This window comes from Anticarsia gemmatalis, chromosome 14, assembly GCF_050436995.1.
Source record: "Anticarsia gemmatalis isolate Benzon Research Colony breed Stoneville strain chromosome 14, ilAntGemm2 primary, whole genome shotgun sequence".
Lineage (NCBI taxonomy): Eukaryota > Metazoa > Arthropoda > Insecta > Lepidoptera > Erebidae > Anticarsia > Anticarsia gemmatalis.
Window position 1 is genome coordinate 11,381,330 of NC_134758.1, and position 16,291 is coordinate 11,397,620.

Here is a 16,291-nt window from a genome sequence, read left to right on the forward strand (position 1 = left end):
ATTATTTTGGTTGGCACATATTTCCCAAGTGTAAACACAACTTTAGATCAAGATTTTCATCTCCCCTCACCATTTATACTTCCGTTACGTTTGATTGCCGTTATAATATTTTATTGTAATATCTGTCATTTGCTACGAATGACGCTCTATTTATCTCCAAGCGAGGAGGGCCATCACTTCTGCAGGTTATGTGCGTAACCCCGCCTCGGTGCGGAGTTATTTTTGTCAAATGAGCGTAATTTTGTATGTAGGAATATGAAAAATAAGATAATACTTTTTTCTTATTACTTAGAAAATATGTGTTCTTGGAATATCTGAAATATTTTAAATTTTTCAGTTTATATTGCGACTGATAAGTACCAAAGTGGTTTGTTTAGTGTCGTGATTATTTTAACAGTCCATGCAAAAAAAAATGCACTTATTTTCTGTTTAAAACACTATACGGAGACTTTTATGTTCAAAAGACCATATACTACACTGTTGTAGGCTCAAAACACCCACACTTGTTATATACACGCCGTACACTTATCGGTTAGTTAAAAACTAGAATTTTGATTTCCTTTCATACTTATACTTTTAATGTATGTGTTCGATACCAGTACAAACCCGACTTATAAGATACTAAAATCCTCTCATACAGATTAAGAAAGCCAAACTTTTTTTTACCAACCAGCCAGCATGACAATATGAGGCTAAGGTATAATAATAGCTACAATGTGCCACAACTATAGCGACTTGCACAAAGCACTTTATCGTTATTCGCTCAAGTTTCCTAACACAACCGTGTAAGCGGCCAGTGACTGACTTTCTTGATACTTAACAACTCTTTTATGTGTATTACTTATTGGCCCTACATAGATGTTTAGGTAGGTAACTAATTCCCGCTCAAGTAGTATTTTATTTTTGAGATAATACTACGGCTACGGCATTTATTTTTTTAATTTTCTTTTACTATTTAATACGCAACAAGGTAATTTTCTAGCCACATAGCTTTTTATTTCTATAGAAGAAATGTTAAAAGGTAGACACCAAGATTGTGCACTACGATCACAATACGATCTATCACTTCACCTCTAATGTGGTACAATACTTTAACCGCGAAATAATAATAGTCATAGCTACTTTTTTCTATCAGTTAAAACAACTGTTAATAAGTTGTAACACATTAAACTAACCACAATGGAGCGCAACGTAACAGTTGGTAACCGAGGCGGCATGACGGCACGGCGGCATGTTACCAGTACATCAATAACCAACCGATGCGTCATTTAGCCTCCAAAACGGCGAGCAGTTTAAAACACTCGCTTGACGAAGACTAATGATCGTTTTTACCAAGTTATTCGTGACATACGGCCGCTGTGGACCGCAAACCGATAAAATACAGCATTTTTTACACACCGATTTTATTATGTTAAAACTTGTAAAAACTTTATTATTGTTGATAGGGTATTGAATATTATGAAGCAAAATAAAAAAAATATTTTATGGCTATTATCTTAAAGTGATAAGTATTTAATTGTATTGGATGATAATGCTAATCATATGATTTGTAACAGCCTATCTTTTATTCCAATTTCACTATAGCAATCTAATTCAGTACATGAAAATTGTTTAACAGGCTTTATATAAGGTTTCAGGAATAAAATAAGATTCATAATCAGAATGTTTGCCAACAAATCTTATAAAACTGCCCGTATGTGTATCACCCCATGGATTAATGTAGCCCTAATTACCGACCACACAATATTGAATTGTGAACAAATCCGCCATTGAGGGGTGATCGATAACCCTTTGAAACAATATCCACATAAACACATATATACGATACAGTTACAGTCATAAATATATTACGAGAATTCAAGTTATATGAATGGAAAAAAATACAACGGTATGTTTCGTTAAGAGAATTTAATTCAGTCAATGAATAAAAAAAAATGATTAGATACTTATCATTTTTATGTGATAATTCAGTCTACCGATCGTACCAAGTGGCTTTTCCCATAGGGGTAGACAGAGGACTGTCTACCCTTATGGGAAAAAGACGTGATATTACGTATGTATGTAATACGGAATGATGTATAAAATAACATACAAACGCATACAACTTAAGTAAAATCATTTCAATTATGATGCTTAATTTTATTAATTAATTTATTATTAATTAAATATTTACATTTTCGTTTTATGACTGGTTTGTCCTTCTGTGAAAATAAGTAATTACTTATCGTCATTGTTTTTGCTAGATTATCAAGGCTATATTTAATGTAACAAATGATAAATCGTTCTCTCTTAGTCTTGCTTTTTCTTCTTCTGTATAATTAATTACTAGTTATCCAAACTGTATCACAGGAATAGAATAAGAAACATCTTTATATAAAACGATCAATACATTTACAGAATAAATACTCGTTATACCTAATTTAACTAATGTTGAAGAAGATGCCTGTTAGTTTTCGTAAATAACAAAGTTACCAATCAATTACTCCTTGTCATTTCGGCAAACTCGGACTGCTTTCTCCCAAAATCTATGATAAAAAAGACCGCTGCAAGCAATTATTGATATAAAAAAGGTATATGTTCCTATCAATAACATAAATGAAGCAATTTTAATTCCAACAACGACTCAAAAAACTTTAACTCCAATTTGACCAAAAACTCCAAATAAAAAATGCAAACATACTAATTCCAAATTTTCAAACGTTCCAAACGAACATCAAACGTTTCACCGAACACACAAATACCAATCCTAGGCCTAATCACATAATATAGCCAATCACAGCGGTCTACTAATCACATTGACCAATCACAGCGGCCCGTGTGACGTCCCCAACATCCCGGGATTGTCGATAGCCTATCGGAATGATTTATTACTTAATTTTGAGTGTACTTTAGCGAACGGAAATTCCTAGTTGGACTTTGAAAGTTTGGTTTAGATTGATGGACTAGGCTTTCAGTTATTACTAAGGATTTCACTTACGCTTTTAACAAATTACGGTTATAAAGGGTTAAGTAAAGTGCTCTATTTTGTTTTGCCATATCACCAGTAATTGCTTTAAGAAATTAGTTATAGATTTTTTTATAAAATATGTTATCTATTTGTTTCAGGATTTTTAACATCGCCGTGAAAAACATTATTATAATTGATTCACCAAATTAACCATTTAAATTGACTGACTGGCAGTATGTTTTAAATACAATAGTTAACTGTCGACTAGGTAACTAACATCCGAATCTATCCCTTAGTAATATTTTTTATAATGCAACGAGTCTGAAACTCGATAAAAAAATGTAGCAATATAATATTTTATTATGTGTACAAGTTGCAAAAGTTTAAAATCATTATATTGAAAAAACATCTATCTAAATGATTGCATAAAGCTCTGACGTAAATTTTTCACAAATTAATTCATGAACATAAATAGTAAAACATTTTAATTCGTCTTTTCATCTCAGATTTATACATCTCGTGGTTCTCATTTACATTCGCGTGATTAATGCTTCAATCCTTCCAAGAAGTCGTTTGTCCTTCAACGAATCTCTCAAAAGGGTACATGTTTATGTATTTTAGTTGTTGGGATGTTGTGGGATTTAGAAGAGTAAATGTGTAAATAAATTTTAGATTGATACAGAGATAAAAATAGGTTGTATAAACTTTTTTTGGAAACTAGATTACTGCACTTAAGGCGAAGGCTCAAACACTTGGACTTTATTGTCAGTGTCAAAAAGGTACTATTTTAATCTAAATTGTCCTTACAAACGACTTTTAAATATAAACTTTTTTAAAAAAAGCTACTGTTAAAGCATTCTTGACAAGCTCATCATCAAAGTCACATTTTTCGGAAAAAACTGTTTTAGCAAAAAAATCTCTTGCTTTGTCATACTAAACTATAATCGTAGTAAGTAGCACCTAAGGCTAGGTACATAATGTAATTGAATAGTTATTATTTTTTTGTTCTATGACCATTAACATTATTTATTTATTTATTTATTGCATCACCAACAGAAGACATATTATTATTACATCCTGTTAAAAGGTACAGTAACTTAAAAAGACATGTTTGACTAATATGTGATACTAAACATTCCTTTAAAGAAATTGTCATAATCTAAAATTTGTTAAGTCATAAAAATCATTAACATGTTATTCACGTGAACACATATAACACATTCAACATTCACCTCGTATTAGAACAGTGGTATTAATCAGCGCGGTCCGATACAGGGATCTATCTTATTTGACGTGTTCATCCCGATACGGTGCGAGACTGCGCCGGACCGGTTAGATGAAAGCGAACCTCATGATTAATTGTGCCCACAATTAATGGTGGGACGACGACCATTCGTTATATTTTTGGGTTCCATGGTGAAATGGACGCTATATAAGTCTGTCTATTTGATAAACCTTAGCATTATTTTGTTCTAACGCAGTTATCTTTGAATAAAGGTCGACTTAGAATAAATAATTTGATATATATTAGTAAAACTCTAGATCAGCCAGATCAACTTGGTATAGATATAAGTTAAATTGACTTTGCCTGTTTAAGCGCGTTAATCTTAATTCGGATTTGAAATAATGGTTAAAGCTAGTTGGACTCACGAGGAAATAAATTAAGTAATCATTATAAATGCGAGTGAAAATACAGGGCACAACTAGTAATTCATAAAATAATCTACATTCCACCACAGTAGTGTTTGTAAAGAATACCCAGTTTTTGCTATCAAATACGCCTTTACCCTTCGTGTTTGAATAAAAAAAGATAATGTAGAAGAAATCAGGGTACGCGTCCGGAATTCCGACATAAATATATTTAAGGAAACATTAGAATAACTTTGAGAAAATCCTTTGGTATTGCTTTAAATTATTATGGGACAACCAAGGTTAGAAGCAAAGTCTTTAAAGTCTAGGAGTGGATGAGGTGCTGTGAAAATCTTAACCTCCGTGACCAAAGCATAAAAGGCTTTGAATATAAACATTGCAGAGGCATAACACAATCGTAACGGCAGAGTAGTCTTGGTGTAGCAAAGACTAGTAGCCGCGTAGCGTAGGCGTTACTACGGCGTAGCGTAGGCGTTGCTACGGCGGCGTAGCGTAGGCGTTGCTACGGTGGCGTAGCGTAGCCGATACTATAGCGTAGCAGCGCCGTAGCGGTGACATAGCTGCGACGTAGCGGTGGTGTAGCGGAGGGCTCTTATACCTTAAAACTAACTGTTAGAAAAAAATCCTTAAAAATTCTATAATTTAAATAAGAACGTCTTCGGGATGTCTTTGCACCGCTTCCGGTCCTTTTGAATAAACAAGTTATAAAACCAAATATTTAATCATGAAAATCGAATAATACAAAACGCTTCTAACGTCTACACATAAATAACTGTAACACAACCATAAACCAAAGAAGTATATCACCAAATAAACCACAATGTAAGAAAACCGCATAACACCAGCCATTCCCAAATAACTAATAATAATATATCTTTATAAACCCGGAAAAAGAGAAACGTAATGGACAGACATTATTATAAGATTTATATTAAATTGAATGGTATAATAACTCGAATGGTTCAAAAGCACTCGCTTTTATGAAAATATGCCAATTACAAAATGTTTTTCCCACCTGCTTTTATTCCTCCATAGAATATTAAACCATATTGCAACAAAAATAAGGTTCATTTTCTACTGTGTGTTGTAACAAAGACTGTCCGAAAAGGTTGCCGTTGTACTGATGATTTACGTCTTGAAGGCAAATCGTTTAGATTTGCGAAATGTTTTGAAGTCCTTTCGGACACCTTATGGACCTTCCTTGATGGTACTCGGAATGTTATTAACTTCTACGTAGTTGAAGTTATGTAGAATAGAATATTTGGAGCTGGATATACTTCAGTCACTATGTGAAGGTATAAATATTGCGTATTACAGTAGATTCTAATGTGTTGTATCTTATCTTGATCGGCAGTTAACGGAAACCCTTCGCCCATATACGAAGCAAGTCCACAAGCAATAAACGATTTATTGAAATGACATCTTGAAGTTCGCAGCTCTATGTAAGAAGGAACCAAAACGATTTCGTTACAAAAGTCAGCCGACTTTTAGGTTTGTCAACCGCTTATGAGCGTTGCAGAAGGGAATTGTGTATGAAGAACAAATTTTTCGTGAAATAACAAAATTATGATCAGTTTGTCTTTACACTTTGGAAGTTGGTTGGTCTATACCATGAGTACTTTTGTGTTTGTGGTAATGAACGGAGCATTACGAAGTCTCTATTATTTTTCCATTTCTCTAATGTGCTACCTTGACATGCCGCTTCAAATTTACAATTCCCCTTCAGTTCACGTCAATGACAAAGCAAATGTCACACACACCTGTAATTTTACCCCATTTTAGTGGAAAAAAACTGGAACATTATACAGTAATGATAGGTTGAAGGCGAGTCAATGGGTTCAGAGCATTAGTCGTATCGATCTAACTGAATAATGAGTTAGTTGCTAGGTTTGAAAGAAACTTCTATCATATAACCTAGCTTCTGTAGGTATTTGAGAACTATAGGCTAATCACGACCAGTTAAGTAAAACCGATCATGAATGATAATACATTTTTTATTGTGTGACGTTAGGTATAAATAACAGACTTCATTGTGTGATTTTATTCTTAAAAAAGTTATGGGTTGTAGAATTATAACCTGAACAATGCAAGTACTAAATACTACGTTAGTGCAAAATCGTACTTTTCCTCCTTATAAAGCTTACAATGTCGTTGACTGTTTCAACAATATTTTTTTCTGATGCCAACATAGACTTATTACTACAACTGTAATACCTCAATATGGAACCCGCAACGGCCAATTAGCCCCCGTAATCATGACTACTAATTAGGCTAATCAAGTGTATTACGATCTGCATCACTACCGACAAATCCGCATTGACGACTTGCTTTGTTGTCAAGACAACCTCGCAACATTAAAACCATTAAGAATCACCCTCTATTCACGTCCATTACTGACCTAGAAATCGACCCCACCACTTAATAGGTAATGCAATTACCTCTAGCTGAAAGAGCCACATATATGGGCCCCTAAATAAAAAATACGAGGCCCATTAGCATGAATAATTCATTATTTGTAGTCTAACAGCAATGACCACGCACTGAACGGACCATAGAAATCAATATGCAGTGGAACTAAGTATATAGAGAGGGGCTATTTGTGCCTCGTTTAGATCGGTTGAGTAACTAAACTGTGCTGGGTGATGTGGGTACTCTTGAATCAAAATTATAATGATGATAAATTCAATCAATTAAATTGCTAGCTGCGAATAATGATTGCTATTTGCTCCATAGGGGTAAAAAATAATTTCGTCACACCAAAAAGTGGGAAAGAAATTACGAACAGAAGCATTAACCAAATTCTTTAAAATCGAGTCTATCTAGCCCAAAAACGAAGCTATAAAACGTCTTCCTTATAAACTTAATTTTAATAAAAATACGACTATAAGCGTGGCTTTATATGTGATACACGCACGTTACTTCACATAAGTTAGCAGACATTACTTGGACTAAAATTCAAGTTTTTTACTACCCTAACTTTGTCAAATTACCATCATAATGTCGAGAATTATCACCCAAACCCCTTAAACAACTGTAAGACGTAAGTAACAAAGCAAGTATAAGGAATTGTGGGCGAAATCTGCTGAAATACTCAAACATGAGAGCTCTAACCGCTTCCCAAGGGATTACAATAAATTATTCCACGCATAATTCACAATGTCCTCCAAGTAATCCGCCGCCTACTTAAACATGATTAAGTGTTCAAATATTTGGCCAACTCAAAAATCAACCGGGACATTCTTTTTTATGGATAATTTAAGAAGCAGGATAAACAAATGCCACCTGAGACTGAACGTCAAAGTGTAAGGGTTTGTTTTGCGTTAGGCAAACTGTTTGTCGCATATTATACGCAAAATCTATTGTCACCATTATCCATAACACTGACCTTACAATGTGTCAAATGAGTTACGATGAAATATGTCGAAATCAACATAAGGAGAGCTGTAAAATTTTTCTAGATGAAAAAATTAAATGTCTTCTCAAAAGTAATAAGAATACTATTATGTATTTAGTTATGTATAATGTAATGAGACAATGAACTACTTCTTAAATAATTATTCAACATGACATTTTTCATCTAGAATACAGACCTTTAGTTTCGTGGAAGCTAATACAATGGAACAGGCTCTTATTAGAATAAGTGATAGTCAGTTATATCGGATCGTTAACGTCGACCTTCATGTTCCTTAGAATTAATAAGGCAATGAACAAAGCTATGTAATTAAAACATTTACATTATGTAGATAAGATGTGGTTCATGCATGAGAGTGACTGGGAAAAAGACCTCTCTGGCATTAGGCGTTTATTCGATATTATTGTATGTAACAGTCTATACGCATGCAACGTTGCAATTGAGATTTATGACATCATTTTTGTCTAAATTTCGGCAAAGTGAATATGAAACATACTTCAAAACAAATAGAAAAATATCTTGTGATTGAACACAACAGAAAATTTGCTATGTTATTAAAATTCTTAATTCATTACCATCCCACTGATTATAGTGATAAGTTTAACAAATGAAGGTTAAAAACATAACATTTGACAAGGTTTCCTAATGATTTTTTCGAAAATCTTTGGCTGTTATATAAATTTAAAAAAAGTTTATCAAAACTTGTATTAATTGTTTTGTTATTTTCATTATCTTTTAATCTAGAGGTAAAATGTTACAAAGGTAGAGTATTTTTACTCTCATTATTTGCAGCAAACAGTTTGCAATATACGAACGCGTACATTCAACAACATTTTTCTTTCATGTTCTTATTACCTCGGCCCGTTGTTTAAATATTTATTTTACGGTTCAACGATATTTGCTTGAGCCACTTTTAATAATATACTCTTTGATGTGATGGAAATTTTCAAGACAAGATATTTTCATAATATCGAGGTTTTAGTGTTAGTGTTCAATTTATTTCTGAGCTCTTTTCATCTAGGTTTCTATATTGATGTATCTTTAAAATTATTTGTAAGTATTTTAAAAGATAAAATTGGTATTTTTATTGCAAAATATATTTTATTTACTATTCACTTGAGGCTTTACGCACATAGTAAATAATTTGACAGATAAAAGAGTAACAAATTTATAGAGCTAAGAATTTATAATAATGTGTTATTTTAACTTTCTTTGTTTTTTATTTTTATTGTGAAGTGAAGTTTAAAAGGGCTATTACATTAAATTATATTTATTATTATCATCTTAAACCGAGCCAACTCAATGGAATTAAGAACTTATTCTTATCATTTTAACAGGAGAGGACAAGGAGTCTGGTAGTGGGACTTTATGACTAGTAGTTAATAAGGTTTTATGTTTTAAACCACCACCTAGACTAGGATCATCTTGGGAAATTAAGTCCCCATCTTGGAAAAATAAGTCAGAACAATATGAATAGCATCAAATTTATACCACAAGTAAAACTATCAACTCATAAGCCAGTAAATACGGCAAGTTACTTGCCCAGTTCAAACGGTCCTCAAAGTCAAGGTTACGATAGGGATCGGTGTGCGTGCGCGAGCAGTGCCGGGTGCGACCATTAATATACCTAACTTGCTATAGCTATCTATTACCTATAAAGTAACCTGTCATTTCTGTATGAACTGCGATCAGTAGGTAATGCTTGCTACAAGTGCTCTGTAAGTAGTAGAAAGAATTGTATAGGTACTAGTATCGTATGTAATCATTGATTATCTGATTCAAATTATAATTTTTACTGAAAATCAAATCTTTTATTCATTTAGGTCAAATGCTGGCACTTACGCTAGTCAATGATACAGAGAATGAATTTACCGCCAGTTCAGAAGGTAGGGCCAATGAGAAGAGCTGGCAAGAAACTCCTGGCCAGTCTACTACTAATAAACAAATTTGACCCATTAATGTCGCACTTCTGGGCAAGGGTCTCTTCCCGTAATGAGGGAGGGGTAAGGCCTACTAACTGGTTACTGCGTTAAAAATTCATATTAACCTGAAAAAAATAATTTTGAACTCATATTTGAATGCATAACTAAAGCAAGCCCACTACCAATAAGCTAGACTTTGAAACTAGACTAGACTTAGACTTTATCTTTTTTAATGTTTAATGTCAATTTGCCACGAAACTATAAAAAAGTTTAACTTAACGTTTACTTTTTAAATGAAAGAGGACTGAACTTTGAGTCTACCAGTCAAATGGGAAATTTTAGAACTAAACCTTTTATCAGGAACTTACATATCATACAATACAACGGAAAATAACTATAGTTTATCAAATTTTGACATTATGGGGCTATCAGTTTATAATACAGAATATTTTATTGAAAATCCATCGTATAGTACTAGCGAACTGTCGACATGATAAGTAAATGAAAAGAAAACATTGATTCTTCTGCTCCGTCCCAAGTCAATATTGAAGAGACGCGGCGTGTTATTACTGCGCTTGTACCCTTTATAGTGTTGAAATAATATGTGGGAGTCACGTGTACTTTTGAGATTTAAGATGGGAAGGAAAGTGGGCAGAAATGGTAGCGAGCACTCGGGTAGGATGTTTCTTTTGAAGAATGTTTTTATAGATATAATATACTGGGAATATGTCAAAAACGTCTTTTTTCATCGTTTAAAGCTTTAATCTGTTAGTTAAACAATCGGCGCCTAATTAAATATACTTGTAGAAAACATGGCATCTTATGTTTTTCGTTCATTTTTTTTACATTACATTTGTTTTGCCAAAGACTTACAAATCTGAAGTGCTTGAAACCACTTCACCGTTTTCACAAGTGTTGAATATATTATCATAAATCATACATACGGCTAAGTTCTGAGAAAAAAACAGTCAAACACATGTAGCATGAAATAAGACCTCCTACTGCTACTCATATTGATTCTATATGAATAAACGACAACAATATCAAAAGATTCCGCAATTAACAAAACCCGTATCCAATTAATATAACCCAAGAACATTCACTTAACCTTTCAAACGCAATTCATTAGAACCTAATGTTTTATTAATCCAATACCATTAAGAATGATCTTAACGAGTCATCACCCGGTTACACCCCATCCTTGCACCCAGTTACACCCCATCTTTGCACCCATCTATCACGGGGTGCTAAATCACCGGGTGCTAATGTAGGCAGCGATGTAATCAAGGCGGTGATGAATAAAAGCCTACTGTGATGTCACGCAAAGGTCACTCATGAAATGTGTTGTTGTTTCTATGTAGTAGCTAATGTTCGCCATGGCTTGAAAGCGTATGGTTTAATCAATTATGTTGTACTAATAAATGTTCCACTGCTGGGCAAGGGTCTCCTGCAGTATTGAGGGGGGGGGGAGGATTAGGTCTTGAGTCCACCACGCTGGCAAGTCGCGGATTTGGGACTTTGCATATCTTCACGAACTGTTCTAAAGAACTCTCAAGCATGCAAGCTTGCGTCCCTATGTTTTCCTTCACCGTTGGAACAAGTGATCATTATTTATAATAGACACATAACTTCGAAAGGTCATTGGTGTGTAGACTCGGGTTCGAATCTGCATCCACTTGCGTGGGAGGTACCATCTTATACCACTCGGCTATCACTGTATGGTTTAAGTAATCATGTTTTGAACTTGGCAACTCTTTGCTGAAAGGTCAACACAATCTCTCAGGTGTCGTACATGAAACCAGGGAGTGCTGGTAAAGTTCTTCTCTTTAATTAACAGAATTATTGAACAGAATCTTCGTGTTGTTAGACGAATTTGAGCCAAAACAACATTATAATTAGTTAACGATTAAAAACCGTGCCAGAAGAGTACTTTTAGGAGACTAGGAGCTATTAAACTGTTAATTAAAGCTGAAAAATGTTTATAGTAGACACCTTCAATTGCAGCTCTATGAAGTCTAATTAATAGTTATATTAATTTGTATGTATGTTTGTTTCAGGTTACGTTATAGGAAGACAACGAGTGCCACCGTATACCAAGTGTTCTTTACTAAAAATTTAAGATTAGGTGAGTACCTACCTAATAAGTTTATATTTTTCGTTTCGTTAGTGTTTAAGCATATTCTGAATCTTACTTGCAATGAAATCTTCTTATATTTACTAACTGCAAATAGTGATGTGCCATTCAACATCATATTAGTGTATTGAATTAGCTAAGTAAATGGTTCATGTAATGAAAACTGGTTGAAATACAATGAATAAAAGAAGATTTTAAAAATTTTTTAAAAATTTCATGTATTTTTCATACAGATACTATGACACTTGCTTCCAATCTCCTCTAACAAATGTCGTCAGTTTGAAAGAAGGTCGAAATGAATCATACTTGTGTAAGGAGCGTCATCAATTTAAGTCAGCCCCTCATTTTTCCACCCCTTCCAGTTAAACCCTTACTTACACCCAACTGGGTCAATGTCAATATTCCTGAACAGTCGTAAAGATAAACATGTCTCTTGACAACCCTCGATCTATCTGATGTCGCGAGAATTAGGCTTAGTACACACTGACGTGGAGGCAAATTTCGCGACGCACCATATACATTTCACTTGTAGCATATACAACTCCATTTTACCATTAAATGAATTTGCCTATTAATGTCCCGCTGCTAGGCAAGGGTCTCCTCCCGTTATGAAAGAGGGGTTAGGCCTTGAGTCCACCTAATTGCTGGTTGATTTTATAATTATTTAGATAATTTTTTACTAACCTAGAATTGAGTCTCTGAACTGTAGCTCAATGTTCTGCACTTGGTATGATAGAGTACCAAGGGCCTGAGTTACAAAATTGCTTGAAGATTATAGAACTAACAAAACATGCTAAAAGCGCTGATTATTTTTTCATACAAGATGTTTCAATGGTCAATAGTTGTAGAAGATCATGCCAGTCCAGCAATGTGATCAATACGCGCGTCTTCTCGCGTTCTAGGTGTAAAACTTAACGCTTCGCGCCAATGTGTATACAGCCTAAGTCATTTTTCACCTAACACACTTACAGAGCAATTGCGACCTTAATATGTGGTCATAAAGTGCATATTGTATTGTATGTTAACGATATACGATGCTGTTGTGTTGTAGGGCTGGCAGTTACATGTTAGTTTATGTTAGTGACGTTTGTTTGTTATGTTTTTTGATAATATTTTACGATTGTACGTATATTGTGGTGATGTTACTAGTTTACGTAAATAGTGGGAGTAGTTTGTATATTTTGTTGTAACTAAAATAACGTTAACTTTTCGGCAGATAACACAACTGTGTTTTCATAAAATTATATTTCGGTAAATAACTTATGTAAATTTATTTTTTGGTGTTTTATCTACATTTTCTAACCCGTGACTGTTCCAGCTGCTGGCTAGGGTCTCCCAAACGAGGGAGGAATCAGGCCTTGAGTCCAGTACACTGCCTAACTACTGGAATATTGCAAGCCCACAAACAATCAATAAAACAAATAAAAAAACACTCACAAAACAAATAACTATAAGACAAACCGACCTCATCTTTTATAGTTTATTCTGAATACTTCAAAACTACCTTAATTGTAATAATTTCCCTACAACTGCAATATTAAATCAGCTCTAGTACTATCATGTCGGTTATGTACCAACCCTAGCACCAGAAACACGAGACGTTAGGAAGGCTATAAACATTTATAAATTCCCGGCTGAATCGTCCACGGTATCTGTACTTGTGACAGTTTTATATCAAAACCTCAATAAAATACGTTATTTCGGTTATATTCTGTACTAACATCGCGGTCATTTCTCCCGGAAGAAATAGATAGTAATATATAACACCTATTTCAAATGAAACGGATCTTAAATTTTCTGACGTTACAGGTTACACTGGCCTTGTTTACCCGACAAATATGTGTTGAAATAATTGCGATAGTGTAAAAATGATTCGGTACTCAAGCAATTTGAAGAAATCTATTGGTTGGCGTTTAGATGTTTCGAAGTAGAGTTTATATGCACAATACGGTATTTTGTTACCAATCAAATCACGCTTAGGAAAAATCTAAAACACATTTTAGTATATAAATACGACATAGTTTTGACTGCTCCGTGGCGCAGTGGTTTAGGCCGCCGCGCTGATACCACTGCATCGGGAGGTCGTGGGTTCGATTCCCACACGGAACAATTATTTGTGCGATCCACAAATAATTGTTTCGGGTCTGGTTGTGCTTTGTGTCCGTTGTTTGTATGTTTGTAAAAGTCCCCGCGACACAAGAGCAATTCTTAGTGCGGGAAATGTCTTTTTAAAAAAAAATAGTGACATCAGTATCGTATTGTGATTGGGACTGAACTTGACGTTTTGGCACATGTGGTTGTAATAATTAAAATGAATTTATTGCCTTGCACTTACCAGAAATTTTCAACATTTTGATATTTACCAATGATTTTGATCCAAAATTTAAACAAAACCTTTCAGTGTTGAAGTTACATTAAAATCTTGATAATGTATTTAATTTCCTAAAGTAAAGTTTGTTCATACAAAGAGTTTCAGTTTCAAGAAACTTTCAACTTGTTTCAAATTACGTTCACAAATATTTACTATTGCGCTTTAATATAATTTTGAAAATTTAATTGACAAGCACTTCAAACGAATGATTCATGGCGCGGCGCTAAAGTGCCTATGTCTTCGATTTATTTATCATATATCTTTATCAACTCTTACCGTGTCATTATGTAAATCCTCAGATTTACCAATTTAAAAAATTAACGTTCGGACTTTTACCATTGAGAGTTGGTATATCTTAGGTTTTACCGGAAAATCTTAGGATTTACCACAGTTCGGGCTTTTACAGTAACATATACCTACAAAAGATAGGTACTATGGCTCTCATAAGTATTTGACCAGGGGCTATAAGGTTACAAGCTTATTTGGTAGGTGTTAGGTGTCTGATTTTAGTAGTCTGCTTTTGAAGTCCCCGTAACACAAAATTTCATCAGTACAATTATCTTACCTTTCAGTTACCGAAAAAAGTTATTTAAACCTTGTCAATCCATTCTATTACAATCTGTAAAAAAAACTTTATTTTTAAAGATAAATTGACTTCTGAACTAAATTCACTTAACAATTTAAAAACCTTTTAAACTTGTCAAGAAAGTTGTTGGAGTTTGGAAAGCATTTATGGCAACACTGACCCATGTCAAAGTCCATGCGTGCAAATTGTTGCCAGACTTAAATTAAACTTTTATTTATGTTGTGTCGTAAGTTAAATTTACTATACATGGCAGAAACAACATATTACAGATAGCTTTAAGTGGATTTATCCCAATAAGCAGACATTTAATTATTTCACCTTAATTGGCCGAACTTTACACTAATACGCATGTCTGCGTCATACCAGAAAACATCAAGATAGGTATATTAGTATGTCTGTTACGTTTTCGCGGCTTTGCCACTGAACCAATTTTCATATGATTTAAAATCGTTGTAGTTGAAAATTCGGGATCAACCATTGTAGTATTTTTATCAAAATACATACATATTCTAGTCCTAAAATAATACTAAACGACGATATACATCATAATATTCAATTAGGTAAAAAACGTATTATATTTGAATATCACATTCTATCTAAATTCCACTAAATTGCCGTGATTTTTCACGAAAGCTCTAAAAGCACTATAAATAAAATAGCAAAAATCTCTTTTTCATACTACACCGGCTGACGTGAAACTGATGTATGCCATTTAATAATAATTTTCAAACAGCGGCGATAGCTGAGTGGTCTAAGCGCTCGCCTCCTACACAAGTGGTCAGGTGCTCGAACTTTTTGAAATAATTTGTGTGTGTTAAACACAATAATATTTGTCACATGTTCTGTCGGTAGAGGGAAGATATAATGCAAACTAGCATACTTGAGGTGTCTTGAGAATAGATATTAAAGCTATGCGAAGTCCCCAACCTGCATTTGATCGTGATGAATTAATCTCTAAACCCTTGCCTAGCATTGGAAAAGTAATGGATATATATATAAGTATTTTGTTTAAATATTCTAGCAAAAACAATTACTTTGGATATCAAAGTAATCATATAAGTACCCACTTTGTACTTAAATTATTGAAAAATGTACGACATTATTCATGCATTATTCAGATTATTTTATGAAAGAATAAACGTCAGATTTTAAAGCAAGCGATGTGCACTACAATAAGATTACAAAAGATTTTACGATATTACATGAAATATATAAATAAATGGCCACTTTGTTTCGTGTAATATATTGTTATTTTTGTAGAAATATGTT

The 16,291-nt window shown here is 33.7% G+C and overlaps 1 protein-coding gene across 7 annotated transcripts in view; it reads left to right on the forward strand.

Moving 5' to 3' along the window:
- Positions 1–16,291, forward strand: part of LOC142978322 (uncharacterized) — a 273,041-nt gene that overhangs the window by 131,543 nt on the left and 125,207 nt on the right. For all 7 annotated transcript variants that reach the window (XM_076122707.1, XM_076122709.1, XM_076122708.1 and 4 more), the window contains exon 4: positions 11,989–12,056. In XM_076122707.1, coding sequence (XP_075978822.1) covers positions 11,989–12,056 — 68 coding nt within the window. The remainder of the gene's footprint in view (positions 1–11,988; positions 12,057–16,291) is intronic.